The 17,235-nt window shown below is 45.3% G+C and overlaps 2 protein-coding genes and 2 long non-coding RNA genes across 4 annotated transcripts; 1 reads left to right on the forward strand and 3 right to left on the reverse strand.

The window, feature by feature from the left end:
- Positions 1-2,154: 2,154 nt before the first annotated feature.
- Positions 2,155-4,780, reverse strand: LOC128140349 (uncharacterized). The gene is made up of 3 exons (XR_008234696.1): positions 3,640-4,780; positions 3,311-3,531; positions 2,155-3,136 (listed from the first exon to the last, which is right to left on the reverse strand). It is a non-coding gene; the product is annotated as an uncharacterized LOC128140349 (long non-coding RNA).
- A 257-nt stretch (positions 4,781-5,037) lies between these two features.
- LOC128140348 (toll-like receptor 2) lies at positions 5,038-9,033 on the forward strand. The gene is made up of 2 exons (XM_052783935.1): positions 5,038-5,299; positions 6,390-9,033. Exons 1-2 carry the CDS (start codon positions 5,079-5,081, stop codon positions 9,013-9,015), a joined length of 2,847 nt encoding a protein of 948 aa, XP_052639895.1. The 5' UTR covers positions 5,038-5,078; the 3' UTR covers positions 9,016-9,033.
- Positions 9,034-9,189: 156 nt separating this feature from the next.
- LOC128140350 (uncharacterized) lies at positions 9,190-12,517 on the reverse strand. Its single transcript, XR_008234697.1, has 3 exons — positions 12,396-12,517; positions 10,950-11,026; positions 9,190-9,298 (listed from the first exon to the last, which is right to left on the reverse strand). It is a non-coding gene; the product is annotated as an uncharacterized LOC128140350 (long non-coding RNA).
- Positions 12,518-13,429: 912 nt separating this feature from the next.
- On the reverse strand, positions 13,430-16,983 carry GPR75 (G protein-coupled receptor 75). Its single transcript, XM_052783936.1, has one exon. It carries the CDS (start codon positions 16,725-16,727, stop codon positions 15,102-15,104), a length of 1,626 nt encoding a protein of 541 aa, XP_052639896.1. The 5' UTR covers positions 16,728-16,983; the 3' UTR covers positions 13,430-15,101.
- Between the last annotated feature and the right edge of the window lie 252 nt (positions 16,984-17,235).

The following is a 17,235-nucleotide window of genomic DNA, read 5'->3' on the forward strand; positions in this document are numbered from 1 at the left end:
AAGATAACTGAAATATTACTTGACAGCAGTATCTCAAGCAGATTTCCATTATACTTCTAAAATAGTTTTTAAATAGGCAAGGAAAAAAGTTTGCAGATCAGTGGTTTATAGCCAACACACCCACCCTACCCTCATGGATTTCCTTCCCTCAGGAGAACAGTGTAGGGCTGGCAGAAAGTCATCTCAGTGCTTTTACCGGTGGCTGTGACACTGATCACTTGTTTTGGGGCTGAGTTACTCCAGATCATACCAAGATGATGTGTGTGTTCTTGTGCCAGCATGTGCCCTGTGCTGAGAGTCCAGAAACAGCGAGGTTACAGCTGAGAAAGCTTACCGAATGCTCTCTCTCAGTTATGTTTCCACCACAGCGAGCTTGAGAGCATTGGGTAAGGTAAGGTCTGTCATGATGCGTGTGCTGGAAGGGGCAAAGCTGGGCAGCGTTTCGGCCTGTAGCAACGGTGTACGTTCAGCGTCTTGATCATGTATGTAAGCCCACTACGTTTCCTCCTTTCTAAAACTGTTGTGCAAGGTATAGGAATTTCCTAACATGTCAGATGGAAATCCACCAACCATTTAGCATATGACTAGTTGAATACTACCCAAAGTACCAAGTTAAACTGCTAGACTGTTGCAATAGAACCCATTTTATTGTCTCGGATAGTAGAAGAAAACCAAAACACCAGCATGATACAGCCTTTTTCAAAGTCATTGTTCCTGATCATATCCTTATTTCTGAGGGCTTAGCAATATGACAGAGGAAACTGAAAAAGGGGGAAGAGTCTTCAACCCAGGTTTTTCCTTCCCAATCTTCTTGTGAAGCATTAGATAAATAAGCAAAAAGTTACTTAATCCTGTATTTAGCCAGTAGCTTTTAGAAAAGAGAAGACATTAAAAGCAGTGTTCTCCAGCCTCTAAGATCTTTAACTTGCCTGAACAGTCAACTGGACCAACCTTCTCATTAAGCATCAAGCAATAGAGGGTATGAATCTGGGCCCCATCGTGACCAAAGGTTGTCTTCGGTCACGCTGAACTTGTTGCACAACGGATGCTGCCGACCCAGCTTCCAATGAGCATTTCAGCAGCAGCTCCTCCAGCTGCACCATTACCCTTTAGCTGCCTTAATCCCAGTTCTGGACTGCCAGAGGTATCACTCGCTTGGGTCCACAGCAGTGAAGACGCATCCCAAGCCAACATACAGTAAGAAAAAATAAAAACATGTTTAGCCTTAGCTTTCCTAAGCTGCCTTTGCAATGGGCTGGATGAATCCTCTCATTAAGGCTCTGGCAGTTAAGTGGAAGTAGTAGATTTGTGCAATCCCTTGCAATAGTTTTATTTTCAATGGAGGCTGCCCCATATCTACTTGGCTGCTCTTCAGAAAGGCAGTATAGACACAGACTCAGTGCTGTGCCGAGGTCTCAAACACCGAGAGCTCAAGCCTCAGGGATGACGTGGACATATGTGCCACGGTGCCCCACAGCAGAACGCAGACACGCAGCATAGGTTGCAATGGTGTCAGACTTCCTCAGCATCTGTCAGGCTTGGTCAATATTAAAGGGAAGAGAAACCACACCACGTTAAACCTTGCTGCACACCCCTCAGTTGTGGTAATTAGAGGAAAAGATAAGAATAGTTGTTTTGCAGAATGTAAAGAATTCCACTTCCCCGCACTGGAGGGAAGTCCCCAGCGTGATGGGGAAGCACAACATCTTTGACTAAGCAGCCACAGCTCCTCAGTGCACCACAAATGCCAACTTTTGCTGCTTTAAGAACAAACCACACTGTTGCCAAACCCATGAAATCTGTACTCAGCCTCTACTTCCCCCTGCACAGGAAGCAACATGCTCACAGATGTTCCTACCCTGCATCCAAACTACCCACAAGCATACAAATCCACAAAGATAAAGAACATGCTTTTCTCTTCCCCCACCTCCCATCTAAGGGCAACCAAGTTGGTGAGGGAGCACAAGTCTTATGAGGAGCGGCTGAGGGAACTGGGGTTGTTTAGTCTGGAGAAGAGGAGGCTGAGGGGAGACCTTATCGCTCTCTACAACTACCTGAAAGGGGGTTGTAGCGAGGTGGGTGCTGGTCTCTTCTGTCAGGTGTCTGGAGATAGGATGAGAGGAAATGGCCTCAAGTTGCGGCAAGGGAGTTTAGGCTGGATATTAGGCAAAATTTCTTTACCAAAAGGCTTGTCAGACATTGGAATAGGCTGCCCAGGGAAGCAGTTGAGTCACCATCCCTGGAGGTATTCAAAAAGCGCGTAGACAAGGTACTCCATAACATGGTTTAGTCGGCATGGATGATGGTTGGACTCAATGATCTTGAAGGTCTTTTCCAACCTAAATGATTCTATGATTCTATGATCTCTCCTCGACCAACAGCTGATTTGGGAGAGAACCACCGAGGTGGGGGTGAGGGGAGCAGGGAAGATGCACGCAAAAACCCCACAGGGCACAACAGAACATGAGTTGATACTGCTGCTAGAAATAATTAATTCCAACATAATTTTATGTTCTAACGCATTTGAATCTAAAAAGAAATGTGCAATTGAAAGCAACTTGCTGCTTCAACCCTTTCCCAGACAAGCCCTGAGGTGCAGGAACCTGTCGGTACCAAAAATGGGGAAAAACCAGCCTCTTCTGGTATGCAGAAAGCACAAAGCAGAATTGGAAGGCTGCGGATTTCTGTGCTGGTCTGCTGAGTTTTATGCCCGAGATACTGCGCAGGTTTGCTTCTCAGCCTGAGAGGTATAGTTGCTTCCATGCACATTTAAGAATCAGCAACATGGAAAATAATGTGAATGGCAGACAGTAAATTTGCAGCAATGGTACTCATATTATCTGCAATTAGTCAAAGGGAATTACATCAAAGTAAAGCAGATTTGGGAAAGTGAAACATGCCACTTAGGTAAGATACTTACTTCTATGGGAAGAGTTCAAAGAATGAGCTGGTTTAGGTCCCAAAGCACAGGATTTATCCACACAAAGAACAAATGTCAGTAACAAGCACTTAAACTCCCCAACTCAACTGCACAGGAGTGCTTAAAACTCACTTAACACTCACATGTGAGTTGGTTGGTTCCTACACAACCCAAACCAGCGTAAAAATGGCAGCGCTCGCTTCTTGCCAAGACCTGCTGATTGAATATCAGAAAATGAAATCAGAATTTTCTATAGAAGAGTCATGTCATCATTGCTACGTCTTTATTTGCATTTCCACTCAAAAGACACTGCTCAAATATTGCAGCCGCTACACCTCAGACAATAAGGATTTATTCTAGACCTTATTTTTAATTGTAATTTAAACTCACAAATTATTAATGAGCTTCAAGGCTGGATCAGAAAGCAGAGAGAATATTTATGTAAGACATCTGCACAGCTGATAGACACGGCTGAGAGGAGTCAGTGGCTCAATCTGCGAGGCGAGACAGTCCCTGGGAAGTTCCACTTAGCTGAAGGGGTGAAATAAGGCAATCGGTCTCGGAAAGATTTTCTCAAGTGCTAAAGAAATGTGAGGTATTATTCCCTCTCCCTGCGTGGAGGCAGACAAGTGCATTTCCTGGTCATAAGTATCCTATTTGTATAGCTATACAGATACAACTACTTACAGTTTTCACCCAGCACCCAAATCTAAGCCCACCTTAATAAGAGAGGCTCCTTTGAGGTCTGGTCTCCTGAAGGCTGGTGCTCATCCTCTCTGGACTTGAGCAGGTCTTGCACAGGTTCAGCTCTCCTCCCTTAAATTACATTTCCAGCACAAAAAAATATCCCCTGCAGAGAGACAGTGAATGAGTGGAAGACGACCTGGTTCAGGAATGAAATCTCTTTATTGGGTCCTTGCGGGGAACCACAACCCTGCCTTGGTTCTGCTCTCAGTCACGTTGTGTATACTTTCCCTGCTCATTCACACAGACCTTTCTTGTCTGCTGCTCTCCTCCACAATCCCCCAAATAAGAGGCTGCCTTCCAAAAAAAAAAAACAAACCACCCCAAAAAAGGAGAATAAATGAACACACAGAACACATGCTGGATGAAACAAATGTTAGAATAATGCCAGCACAGCATGTTGGTAGAATAACCATTCTTGTACTGAAAAATACTCTTTTTCACTTTGTCACTTCCAAGCGTGATTTACTCTCACGGCCAGCTGAAGGGACACAGTTTGATGGGCCCTGTGCTAGTATGTGGCTGCTCCATCTTCCCAAAGAGGGAACTACAGGCTGAGTTTCAGGAGCAGCACAGCTGTGTTTAGATGAAGGAAGGAAGACCCGTCGGGGAGAAATGGCTGTCTACAGGGGGTCACCCCAAGTTGAAAACAGAAGCAAGAATCTTTCCCGACATGTCCAAAATGCTCTTAATTTCCTGTCTCTTCCCCTAAAGCAAGTTAGGATCTGTCTGAAGAATGGATGACTTCAGGGCAGTTCCGAGAGCCTGCCGGGGCAGGAAGGTGCCCAGTCAGACTAGAAAGGAAGCACAAACAACCTTGGGGTTTTCCAGACCCCCAGGACTGGACAGGGGAGCCTCTGGGCTACTGCAAGACTTTCCAGTCACTGGCAGTTACGAAAGAGTGGAAAAAAACCTCAATAGTGAAAAAAGTGGAGCAGATGACAGGGCTCTACACCTTGTGCAATCTGCTGAATTCCCTTCTGTTGGGACCCTGAATTGAACTAGCTGCAGACAAAGAGCACATCTTTCAGGGCAGCACTACAAACACAGAAAATCTCCTGTTATTTTTTTTTCCCCCTCTTAAAGTGTGCAAAAGGTACGATCGCTCGGTTTGCAGAGGGACTTCTGGCACGCAAGACCTCCTATTCACACATAAGAGAGACCCAATACGAAAACCTCACCATCTCAGGAAACACACCCCACAACAAATCACATTAGAGGAGTAAATCAGTTTTATAACCCTGTGGTCACGCTTGGTGCTTCCAGACCTTCCCTGCGATGCTCAGGTAGGAGCAAAGCCAGCAGATGCCTTGGGACAACACTGTTCACAGCATCTAAGTGTTAAAACAAGCAACTTCCACCTTTGATTTTCACCTCAGCAGTAACGGGCTGAGCAGCTGCTGGTACTGGTGCGATGAGGAATACTTTACCGATTTCACCAGGGAAGAAGCACCTCTGTCGCAAGCCTCCTCCGCCAGCCTGGCAGAGTGGAGCAGGGCTGCGGATGCTGCTAGTCCAGGCGGGGCCGGGTGGTTCCTGGGCAGTTCCCATCCCACCCCACACCCCTCCTGGCACTACAAAAGGTGACGGCAGTGGCAGCAGGTACCAGCGAGGGAGCAGCGCCAAGGAGAGCAGGTAAAAGGGGGGTAAGAGGGACAGGGAGGGTCGCTGGAAGTATGAGGGCGTGATTACCTCTGTGGTGCGCTGGGTCCTGGCTGTGGGTTATTGCTGCTCGGTGCGAGGTGTGAGGGAGGGATGCGAGGTTGTCTGGTGGGGGTCCTGCTGGCAGCGGAGGGTCCGAGGGACAGAGCCAGGAAGTCGTCAGGGGTCCCTTCAGTTAAACTTGACAGTCCAAGTTTGGTCGGCAGCAAGGGGGACTGTTGTAACACCAGGTTGCTCACCTGAAGGTCTGCACCTGCCTTTCCAGGTAATAAATACAAGACCTGGGCTGGAGGTGTCAGGAAAGTAGTGATAGACAGACCCGGGGCAGGAGAGGAGCTGGGCAGTGGCATGACCAGGCAATGGGAGGTCTCCGAAGATGAACGATGCACGGGCAGTGACCTCTCCTGGTGCAGGCTGCCTCATACAAGCCTCTGATACTCGACTTCAAAGCAAACTTCCTCTTTTCCTTACTCCGACAGGCAAGGCTAAGAAATGGTCACGGGTAAATTCTTGGCAGAGGGCAAACCACCAAGGGGATAGGATCACAAGAAGATACGTGCTCACGCAGTTACACGGAGCTCCCTGCCACATTACTCTTGAATACGCTACTTAAGGGGCTGAACAGGTTTTGGACAGGTGAGACTTACCTGGTGGTTCTGCGCCAGGATGAGAGACATAGAACCCAAGTCCCGGGCAGCAGTTATGAAAGTGCATTTCAGATTATGCAGCGGAAAGATGCTACTGCAAAGGTTGCTCACTACCTGCCTGGGGTAGGGGGGAAGGAATAAAAAAGAAAAAAGAAAATAAATCATTCAGACTTTATCTATAATGACCTGAAATGAATAGCATCCTTCAAATCATTCCCCGACACCATCTTTTAGCATTGTCTCTTGAAAATAGTAAAGAAACAAGATGTATTTTTTTTATGTAGATAAAAAGGGATTCATGGATACAACTAATAAAACAATTTCTTTACTTGCAAGTAAACAAGTTTTTTTTTTTTAAGGGTATTCATTAATATAGAGCATATTATGATGATGGATTTTACATTTCTTTTCTCCAGGATGCGGATCCTTACTGGAACCCTTCATTTCTACTTCATTTCTTTCTTACTCGGTAGAGCAAATGGATTCCTCACTCTGAGAACACCTACAGCCTATACCTTCCCATTTTATAACTACTCCTACTTAAACCTCTCTTCTGTATCAGAAGCACAAGCTCCAAAAATGGCAAGAGCTCTCAATTTCTCACATAATGTAATTGAAAAAATAACCAAGAGAGACTTGGAAGGTTTTGACGCGCTGGAAGTTTTAGACCTTTCCTACAATCAGATTAAGGACATTGAACCTGGTGCATTTGAGAGTCTGCTCAGCCTTGTTTCTGTGAATTTATCATTTAACGATAAGAAGCTTCTTGTACCAGGTCTTCCACCCCACCTGAAGCTCTTACCCACTAGCAAAGCCTCAGGGTCTTTGTGGCTTTCTAAGTACTTTGACAAACCCTCAGAGGCTGCTCTGGAGCCTTCTGTATCTGCCGAGGAGCTGCCACATTTGAGAGGTCCATCCATCCTGCAAAATGTTAATCCGAGGCTCAGACGAAGTACAGAGAATCTTCTTCGAAGAGCAGAGAAAAATGTAACAGCCTCTCCAACAGCCACATTAAAGCCTGATTTCTGTGGAGCACCAATAAACGGGATACTCGATCTGTCAAACAGCAAACTCTCCGAGGAAGAGCTGATGTTAAAACTGGATCCGGGTCTCTGCCAAGCTCAGCTGGACGGTATTTTGGAGCTTGACATTAGTCACAGTGACCTGGAAATGGATCTTCTGTCGCTGTTCGTCCTGTTTATGCCAATGAAAAACCTGCAGTCTGTTGATGCCAGTTACAACAAATTAACAATTAACATTTTAGATGTTGAGGCGATCTGTAACTTCCCATTCAGCAAGCTTTTGTTTTTAAATATTAGCAACAATCCCATAAACAGCTTGGATACACTGTGTCTCCCATCAACCATCAAGGTAATTGATTTGTCCTTCACCAATATAAGTCAAATACCCCCAAATTTTGCTAAAAAGATGTTTGACTTAGAAAACATGTATGTTCAAGGAAATCACTTCATATATACTGTACGGCCAGAAATCACTAATGCAGCTCCAAAATTTCCCCCTGGAACTGTACATATTAATGCCATTTCATTTGTCAGAAACCAGGCTGGTACACCCATTGAAAGCCTTCCGAAGAAAGTGAAACACCTGAAAATGTCCAACTGCTCCATTGTAGAACTGCCAGAGTGGTTTGCTGGCACAATGGAAGAATTATTATTTTTGGATCTCAGCAGCAACCGGATTTCTGTGCTTCCTGTCTTACCTGCCTCCCTGCAGCATCTCGACATAAGCAACAGCGATATTAAAATAATACCGCCTAGTTTTAAATCTGTCTCCAACTTAACAATATTTAATATTCAAAATAATAAAATTACGGATATGCATCCTGAGTATTTCCCGTCGACTTTAACAAAATGCGATATTAGTAAAAATAAGTTGAACATGTTGTCATTGACTGATGCCCTGGAGAAACTCGAACATCTTAATGTTTCCGGAAACTTAATCACCAGACTGGAACCCGCCAGCCACCTTTCTGCGCTTGCTAATCTGGACAGTAGTCACAACCTCATTTCAGAACTCCCCGATCACTTTGGGAAATCTCTTCCAATCCTGAAATATTTTAATTTATCAGGGAATAAGATCTCCTTTCTACAGCGTGGCTCTCTCCCAGCTTCTCTGATCGAGTTAGACATTAGCGACAATGCCATTACTACCATAGTGGAGGACACTTTTGGCCAGTTAACGAGTTTGAGTGTTTTGACTGTTCAAGGTAAACATTTTTTTTGTAACTGTGATTTGTACTGGTTCGTGAATGTCTATATCCACAACCCCTATCTGCAGATAAATGGCAAAGGAAACCTCAGGTGCAGCTTTCCACCAGACAGAAGGGGCTCGTTGGTGGAGAGCAGTAACCTCACGCTTCTGCACTGTTCCCTGGGCATCCAGATGGCTATTACAGCTTGCGTTGCCATCCTGGTTGTTTTGGTGTTAACTGGCTTATGCTGGCAGTTCGATGGGCTGTGGTACGTGAGAATGGGTTGGTACTGGTGTATGGCGAAGAGGAAGCAGTACGAGAAGAGGCCAGAAAACAAGCCCTTTGATGTCTTCATTTCATACAGCGAACAAGACGCAAACTGGACGAAAGAGAATCTACTGGAAAAACTGGAAACTGATGGATTCAAGATATGTTACCACGAGAGGGATTTCAAACCGGGGCATCCAGTACTTGGTAACATTTTTTACTGCATAGAAAACAGCCATAAAGTCCTTTTTGTTCTCTCTCCCAGTTTTGTAAACAGCTGCTGGTGTCAGTACGAACTGTATTTTGCTGAACACCGGGTCCTGAATGAAAATCAGGATTCCCTCATCATGATTGTGCTGGAAGACCTCCCGCCCAACAGCGTGCCGCAGAAGTTCAGCAAACTCAGGAAACTGCTGAAGAGGAAAACCTACTTGAAGTGGAGCCCTGAGGAGCACAAACAGAAAATGTTCTGGCATCAGCTAGCAGCTGTCTTAAAAACAACCAACGAACCACTTGTGAGAGCAGAAAATGGATCTGCTCCAGATATGTATGAGATGGAATGAGGTACGAGAATGTGTAAAGGTTGTGCCTAGAAAGTCTGTAGTCAAATAAAAGCTTTTCTGTGTTTACCTCCTGCAAAGGCTGCTGTGTTGCAATGGGGGTTTGTCACGAATCAGTCCCAGGAGAGGTTACTAGCGGGTTTGTAGCATACGTGTTATTCCATCCAATAAAAGAATCCGTTATCCAAAGGGCTGAGACCCAAGCAGTGATAAACAGCCTCTTCTTCCTGGGTGCTCGATTTTCTTCAGCTATTTCCAGCATTTCTTAAAATGCTGTGGATGTCACCTGAAAGGAAGAAGAGCTTGAGTCACACTGCATGTCCTAACTGTCTTTTTCAGATCATTGCAGTGAAAAGTGATGTCATTCAAAGGTAAGGTTGTAGTTCAGATTCTCAGTTCTAGTACAGCTTAAGGTGGGAACACACACTGTGTACACACAACAAAAATGCAAACCATGACAGTGCACAGGTAGCAGCTTCTTTCTGTGGTTTAGCGAGACAAGATTAAAGATTTACTTAATGTAGCCATCTGAGAGATGCAATTGCAAATCCACACTGCTACATCATTTGGTTGCAGTAACTGGTAGAAGAGATCAGACTTTAAAATCTTTTATAATTACAGATGAACATATACAACCAGACAAAAAAGAGCCAGCTGAGCATGTCAGTCTCCACTGTTAAATAACTGGTGTGAGCTGTATTTAAATGCTGTTATCATAAATCTCTGAAGAACAAGCAAAAAAGTTCTGTATATTATTATTTAGACTTAGGAAATTGTCACTTGACACAATCACCCTGACTCATTTCAAATGAAATCAGTGTTACCTCCGCATAGCCCTTGTCATCACCTACTGCCACTTAATAATTTTATTTATTGCATTTGAAAAAATAAAAAAATTCAGCTGATCTAATTTTCACATTCAAGGATAATCAACAGACTGCGACGGAAAATACAAACCAGGTAAGAACCATCATTTAGCATAGCACGATCTGGACTTGCTGATAAGATGAGCAAACCCAAACAACCTAGCAGCAGAAGATCACAGACCCAGGAAGGCAGAATGTCTATGTACAGCACAGGGGACAGCACATTTGAAACACATAGTCTGAAAAGGAATTAGCCCTGCTGTGACAAAATAAGACTAATACCAACTATTTGTTGCCAAAAGGGGAAACATTGAAACAAACATAAGGAGATATCAGCAAATAAAACTCTTCTGCAATGTATTTTGGAAAGGAAAAGATCCAGCTAGAGCAGTACATGGTTTTCACCCTCCCTTTGCTGCTTCTGAGTAAAAAGGAAAAACCCCACACTGCAGCATGTAGCATGTTTGATTCTTAGAACCAAGGTTCAGGGACAGCTTTTGTAATGAATGAAAGCATTTTTCTAACACTAAACATAAACTAATTTTAAATAGGAATTGACAACGACCTGTTGTCAGCATTTATTAGCACATAATTAATGATGTTTTTAAGTCAATTTGACAGTACTGATTAAACTTCAGGATACTGTACTTGGTATACCCATAAAGCACCGTGCTTTGAGTTGACAATAACCAAAGAGCTATTCACACCAAAGGAATCTGCACCAATCACACCGCATGACAGAATCAGCGCTCGCAAACCCCGGAAGCGCTTTGAAATTGCCTCTTCCCCCTTTGTCCCATGGTGCTGACTCTCTGGTTTTCCACCAGTGCAAATTATGAGAAACAGAGTAGGACACTCCCCTACCACCTCCATTTACGGAGAGATCTCTTTGCACTCTGTGCAAACCCACCTTTCATCAGCAAGCACGAGGAGTCATGTATGCCAACTGTCATGAAAACAGAATTGTTTTCCTCTGCTTTAGACTGCTGTCAGCCCAGCAGCCAGCTAACTGGTGAAAGAGAGAGCTGGGACCTTTTTCCTTGTATGTGCAGCACAAGCAGGATTGCTTACCAGCACTCAGTGGCAGGACCATTTATGTAATCCTCCATCCACCTGTGGCATTGGTGCAAATATACTCCTCTTCAACACTTAAAAAAAATTAAAAAAAAAAACCACATTCAAAACAGACAGAAAGCAAACCTAGAAAACATCCCTAGGACTCCACCGTAATCCCTGCAAGACTATTCTATTATTTTAAGATACTACACCACCTGCCTCATCTCTGTTTCCATCGTGAACATCTCACGTTGCTCTCTGTAGCCCTGCTTTGCTACCTCATGGAATAAGGTGAAGAGATAACGGTGCAGGTAAGCCCAACCCTTGCAGCTCAGAAGTCCCTTTACTTTTTATTCCCTGTGCTGCAGGTGGAGGGGTACTGAAGATTATATGGGGGATAATTTTCACAGGTTTCCTAACAAGTGACAAATGATATACCTAAACCATACATACCATAAAATACCACAAGATACCACAAAATTATTAGCCACTGATCATTCTTCACTATCATCTGTCCGATTTTTGCATCTTGCCCTCCCGAGCTTGTTGAAGCCTTACTGCTAAGGCAGACTGGCTCTGTGACTTAGGAAAAAAAAAAAACCCCACCAAAAAAAGTATGCCGCCTTACAGAAATCTCTCTTATCTCTAGTCTAAAAAGTTCTGAGGTGGTGCCCAACTATTGAATATTCTTTAGCAACTTTTTGAGGTTTTGTAGATATTGTTTAAAATTATTTGGCATTAGCAGCTTTTAGGTTTTATAGATCTAAAGGATAAAAAAAATACAATACTGCAGGCCACCAACTGAAAAAGTCAACTCATCACCATAAAGCAAGATCTATGACTTAAAAAGACTGTGAATTATAAAATCTTTCAAATATTTTGGTCATGTAAACAACCAGAAGTCACTTGTTAGTGAGATCAGGCCCAAGTAATTCATCAGCTGTTTTCCTAACAAGCTTCTTTAGGCTTTCCTTGAGGCCGCTCCTTATTTCATGAAATACGCTGGTCAAACCATTAGCAGTACACCTAACACCACAAACGCAGATTTTCGATAATAAAGCATAAACAGTCCTCAGGCCAAATATCGTGACAGCGGCCAACACCGGCAACTTCAAAAGAAGCTGAAAAGCAGTCTGAAAACATACGTTGGATAACATGTTCTAAAATTTTACATATAGTCCAAAACATGTTGGCATCAACTGTCAGGACCCTGATACTCGTATTACCCACGTGAAGCACTTGTTAAACCTTCCTAGTTTTTTCTTAACAGTCCTGCAGCAATGAGGTCCACAGTGTATGTACAGGCAGTAAGGAAAATACAGCACTTTATGGGTCTTGGATTTGCCACCTTTCATATTCATAAGACGCTTTCTTGTTCTTGTGTTACGGTCTGCACTAACTACAGACCTACATTTTCTAAACCATTCAGTATTTACATACTTTTATTGCTCACTCTCTTACCCATCTCCTCTCTTCACATACATTTTCCAGCACTCTGTTGCTTCCCCTCTCAATCAGATTGCTGTTTTTTTTATCTCGCAGTCACGCTGGTTCTGTGCTCAGCAGAGGAGGGTTCTGATACAAGAGGGCTAAAGGAAAAAAGAAAAGTTATAGTCCAGAAGAGGCTAAACCAATTATTTTATCATATGATAATCGATTACTTTGGTTTACAATTCACTTCAAAGAAATTGTACCTACATATTTTCAAAATCCAATCTCTATTTACTACATCCATAAACCTCCCCCCCAAACGGTTATTTAGTGCGATTGACAATTTAAATCAGATTTTGTTCCTACTGCAGATTAAAAGGCGTTGCACTTTCCTATCTGACACTATAAACATATTAACACATTGGTTGTATTAAGAATACAACTGGCACCAGGAGTTAACAGAAGAGCAATATTACAAAGTGCTCTGAAGGGACTTCAGTCCTTTTGTCTCAATAATACATCACATAAAGGCAATAAAACCTCCTTCTGACCTAAAGCTGTACCCTTCTTGCTGTACTCCCACGTGAACACTCAATGCAAATTACTTTTATGAGTAAGGCGCGAGGGATTTAATCTTCTATTATGTGATCCAAACCAAAAGCACAGTAGGAGTCGTACATACGTGCAGCAAAACCCAAAACTGCTTAATGTTAAAACCAGTCGTAATGCGCATCTTCAACTCCCTTAAATTACATACAGGACCCCATCTTGCAACCACTTTTGGGGTCCTGCCTTATACTCCTTACGACCTGAAACTGTAATTGCTGCTAAGAATGTACAATATGAGACAAAATGACAGGCTCCCAAGTATTTTTTCCCTCCAAATTAGTAGGCTTTGTACTGAAAAGAAATGCAAAGACAGAAAAACCAAACAAGACAGATCTTTTAGTTATCTTTTGTAATTACTTTAGTAAGAACCATGTTATTCGTTTATAGAGAAAAATATCTGGGCAGAGAGAAAAGACTTATGGAAATAATTTCAATTTTACATTTGTATTAGAAAGTTGTTCACATCCATTTTATTGCAAGAAAGCTGTCTTGAATTATTCAAAATTAATTAAAATTCAGAGTGTTAAACAAAGAACAGTGTTCATAATGTAATAGTCTTCCAGGAAAATCTTGAAAATAGTTTAGTTAACAAATAGCCTAAACCAACAACTCACACACAGCAATGATGTGAATGTTTTTTTTCCTAAAATAACAAGTCATCTTTCCATCACTGTAATTTGGCTAAAGATGTGGCATTTTCCTATAATGAGGCACCAAAAGTCTGTGGCACAATTATTTCGGAGATACTAAGACTCTGCTGAAGTCCGTAGAAGTTGAAAGGTGATTGCCTGTTTTGAAAAGATCTGGCCACTTAAAGCAATAATTGTCAGGAATTTAAATGCCTCCGGATTGTTCCATTTCATAAGGAATTCCCACAACACGTGACACAACACAAATGGTTGGATTTATAAAAAAATATTTAACTTCTGTTATTTGCTCACTGTGTAGACCAACAGATAAAGTTTATAAGTAGACAATTATTAATCTTTAAATCAAACTGATGTTAGGCTTCTTAAGAAAACCTCAAAAACTTGTGGTCATCTTGTCATGTGGTCATTCTGTTTTTAAAAATGTTAATAGCTGTCAGTTCTACCTGTCAAGAATATCACAGCCGAATCCCCCCAATTCCCGCTTTTATACAAAGTCATAAACAAAAAGCAACCAGCAACACTACTCTCTGCGTAACAGCTTATGAATTAGAAAATTCCAGAGGTGACTACATTACTAATAGTGTATCAGTACTATAATATTGCAAAATTCATCTTTATCCTCAAGTAAAACCTATAATTACATATTGCACAGTTATTTCTATCAGATGTAAAATACTTCTCCAAATATATTATTTTGGGATACATAACGCCACCAATCCCTGAAATAAATGTACAGTGGAAATTTATATATATATATACTTCAGAGGTTTATTACTGTGCCACAACACTTCTCAAAAGTCCTTCCCCAGTGGCAATATAATGGTGTTTGTAAAATGCCCTGTCCTGCTTTAGGAAGCCTAGGCTGAAATCCTGAACTTCCAGCTGAAGTTCATGGAAATTTTGCCATTTACCTCAACGGAACCAGGATTTCACCCTGCGCATAGAAAGGACTCCTGCTGTCACCAACACTTGCTACAACAAAATACCACCGATTCTTTCAACCTCCTGCAATGAGGAGAGTTTAAACTTAAGTATCATAATACTGAGCATCCTCCCAATTTTTCCTTCTGGAAAATACGGCAAGTATGCTATTTAACAGGTAGTACTTCTGGCACAGCCTCAGATGGTTCTCTGAGATACTCTGCCTCGTGACATAATGAATCGCATAGTTACAGTGCTGACTTTTTTTTACTTGTCCAGTGGTAAGACTTAGTAATAAAAACACCCTCATGTAACAATTCTAAGTACAAATCTAAAATAGCGCCCTTTTTGACTTGCCACAGAAGTTCAAGAAAGCGTCGCACAAGTAATATCCTAGTATTCACTTCAAATGCAAATAGCTGGATATTAACAGTAGTGGCATTTTTCTTAATTAGCAGCAGTACAGCAAAACTGTATCATTGAGTTTAGAATAATCGTTAACAAAAGCAAAGAAGGGGACCCACTGGATCAGCTAGATCAGAACCCTTTCCTAGGGTTACACCGAGGGCACTGGTATCTGCTTAGTTGAAGCACTATCATAGTCTCGCACCAAGTCGTTGGTGGTATGATAATGCATGGCAATGTAGGACTTGGCAAACCCAAAAGTCGAGTTCACGGGCTGTAAGCTATTTGGGGTGCTCCCTTCCTGGGAAGGGCTGCTGTTATAGATACTGTAATAGGGCTCGATTCGAGTGTTCATGGGGGTTGAGCTGCTCTGTGCATAGTGCTGATGCCCGACAGAAGCCTTGGGACTCAGCACGCTTTCCTTGGAGTGACTAGGACCACAGGCTTGGTCCACAACCTTTTTCTGAGGTTTTGGAGACAACATGTACGCTGAATTGGTCTCGTGGTGGGATGACTTGTTCCTGTTGACTTCCAGGCTGCCTTTGCCCATGGCCCGAAGCCTTGTCTTCTGCTTGCAGCAGAAAAAGACAAGGGCTACGTACTGCAGGCACCAGAGGACTCGTCTCCGAAGTCCCGCACTGTTGCGGGAATATATAAAAGGATTTAATCCAGATTTGAAAAAAATGAGGGTAAACCCACACAGCTCAAACTGGTAGAGAACAAAGCCACCGCTGCTGGACAGCATGTCCTGCACCAGAGAGATGCCCAGGGGCAGACAGCAAACCAAGACAGAGAGCACGATGACAACGCACGTCACCACTGCCCTAGAGTCTTTGGCTGTGGACAGGTTGACTGCCGACACCAGCTGGAGCCGGCCAGCAGCAGCGGCCGGCGGCTGGCCGAGGTGCTTGCCGTAGCCATGCGTCTGGACGTGCTGTGGCTTGCTGTAGCTCTGGTTCCTGTACAAGGCGGGCACGGCACTCTGCGCAGCCGGGGGCCCTGCAAAGGGCTGTGGTCTGGAGGTGTCCACGGCCACCACAGGTGGGCGCTTCCTCACCTGGGCGTTCCTCCGCAGGGCCTGGGCAATCATGACATAGGAGACAGACACCACGGCCACGCAGCAGATGAAGTCAGTGACGTAGAGGTAGAGGATGATCTTGCCCTCGCCGCTGGCGAAGCTGGACATGGGCAGGCAGAGGCGGGAGCCGTGGGTTTTCAGGGTGGCCAGGGTGGCCAGGGTGAAGCTGGTGGCCCACAGGAGCAGGGTGAGGAGAAGAGCGCAGGGGAAGGAGGTGGCACGGTGCGGCTGCTTCCCCAGCACCATGCGCAGCCGGTGCAGGGCGATGACTGCCACCGTCTTGAGCGACATGATGATGAAGCCCGAGCTGGTGAGGTGGAAGGTGAAGCAGAAGGCGCCCGGGACGCCTCGGGCTGAGTCGAAGAAGAGGACAAAGGCGAACATGGGGGCGGCCACCCCGCAGATGAAGAGATCGCAGAAGGAGAGGTTGAGGATCATGAAGTCGAAGTTGGTCCTGAATTTCCTGAGGGCCGGGTCGAAGAAGGACAGGAGGACGATGAGGTTGCCGTAGGAGCCCAAGCAGAAGACGAGGGCCAGCAGGGAGGCGCAGGCCGCCAGGGTGGCAGCGTGGGTCTCCTCCCGCAGCTCCCCGGGGCCGGCGCCCGCGCTGCCGTTCCCGCCCAGCCGCAGCAGCGGCGCCAGCGAGGCGCCCGGGGGTTCCTCCTCGCCCCCCACCGGCAGCCGCCCCGACGCGTTCATCTCCGCCCGCCGCCTGACCGCGGCTGCGGCCGAGGCGGGCCCGCGCCGGGGGCGGCCCGCCCGCAGCACGCACGCCGCCGCCGCCGCTCCCTCAGGGCTGCCCCCGACATGGCGCCGCCCGCCCCGCCATGGCGCCCGCCCGCCGCAGCGGCCGCTGCGCCCGGGCCCGGCCCCTTCCCCGCGCTCGGCGCGGGCCCCGGAGCCCCCCCAGGCGCTTCCCGGGCTGGCGGCGCTGGAAGTCAGGGCCGACGCGTGGCTGCAGCAGGGACAGGGCCCGCCGCGCACGCAGCCCGGCACGCCCGACACCTGCAGGGACAGAGCCGTGGCCCCGCCGCGCCCATCTCCCCCCACAGAGCCGGGTGAAGCGCTGGTGCAGCCTCCCAGCAAGAGCTGCTGTGGGGAAAGGTGTTTGCTAGGCGGTGAGGGGGTGCTGCAGCGCAAGGTGCAGGCACCCCCCCGCCCCGCCCCGGGCTTCCTAAATCGCCTCGGGGGCTGCAGCTGCGTTTCC

This window comes from Harpia harpyja, chromosome 4, assembly GCF_026419915.1.
Source record: "Harpia harpyja isolate bHarHar1 chromosome 4, bHarHar1 primary haplotype, whole genome shotgun sequence".
NCBI lineage: Eukaryota > Metazoa > Chordata > Aves > Accipitriformes > Accipitridae > Harpia > Harpia harpyja.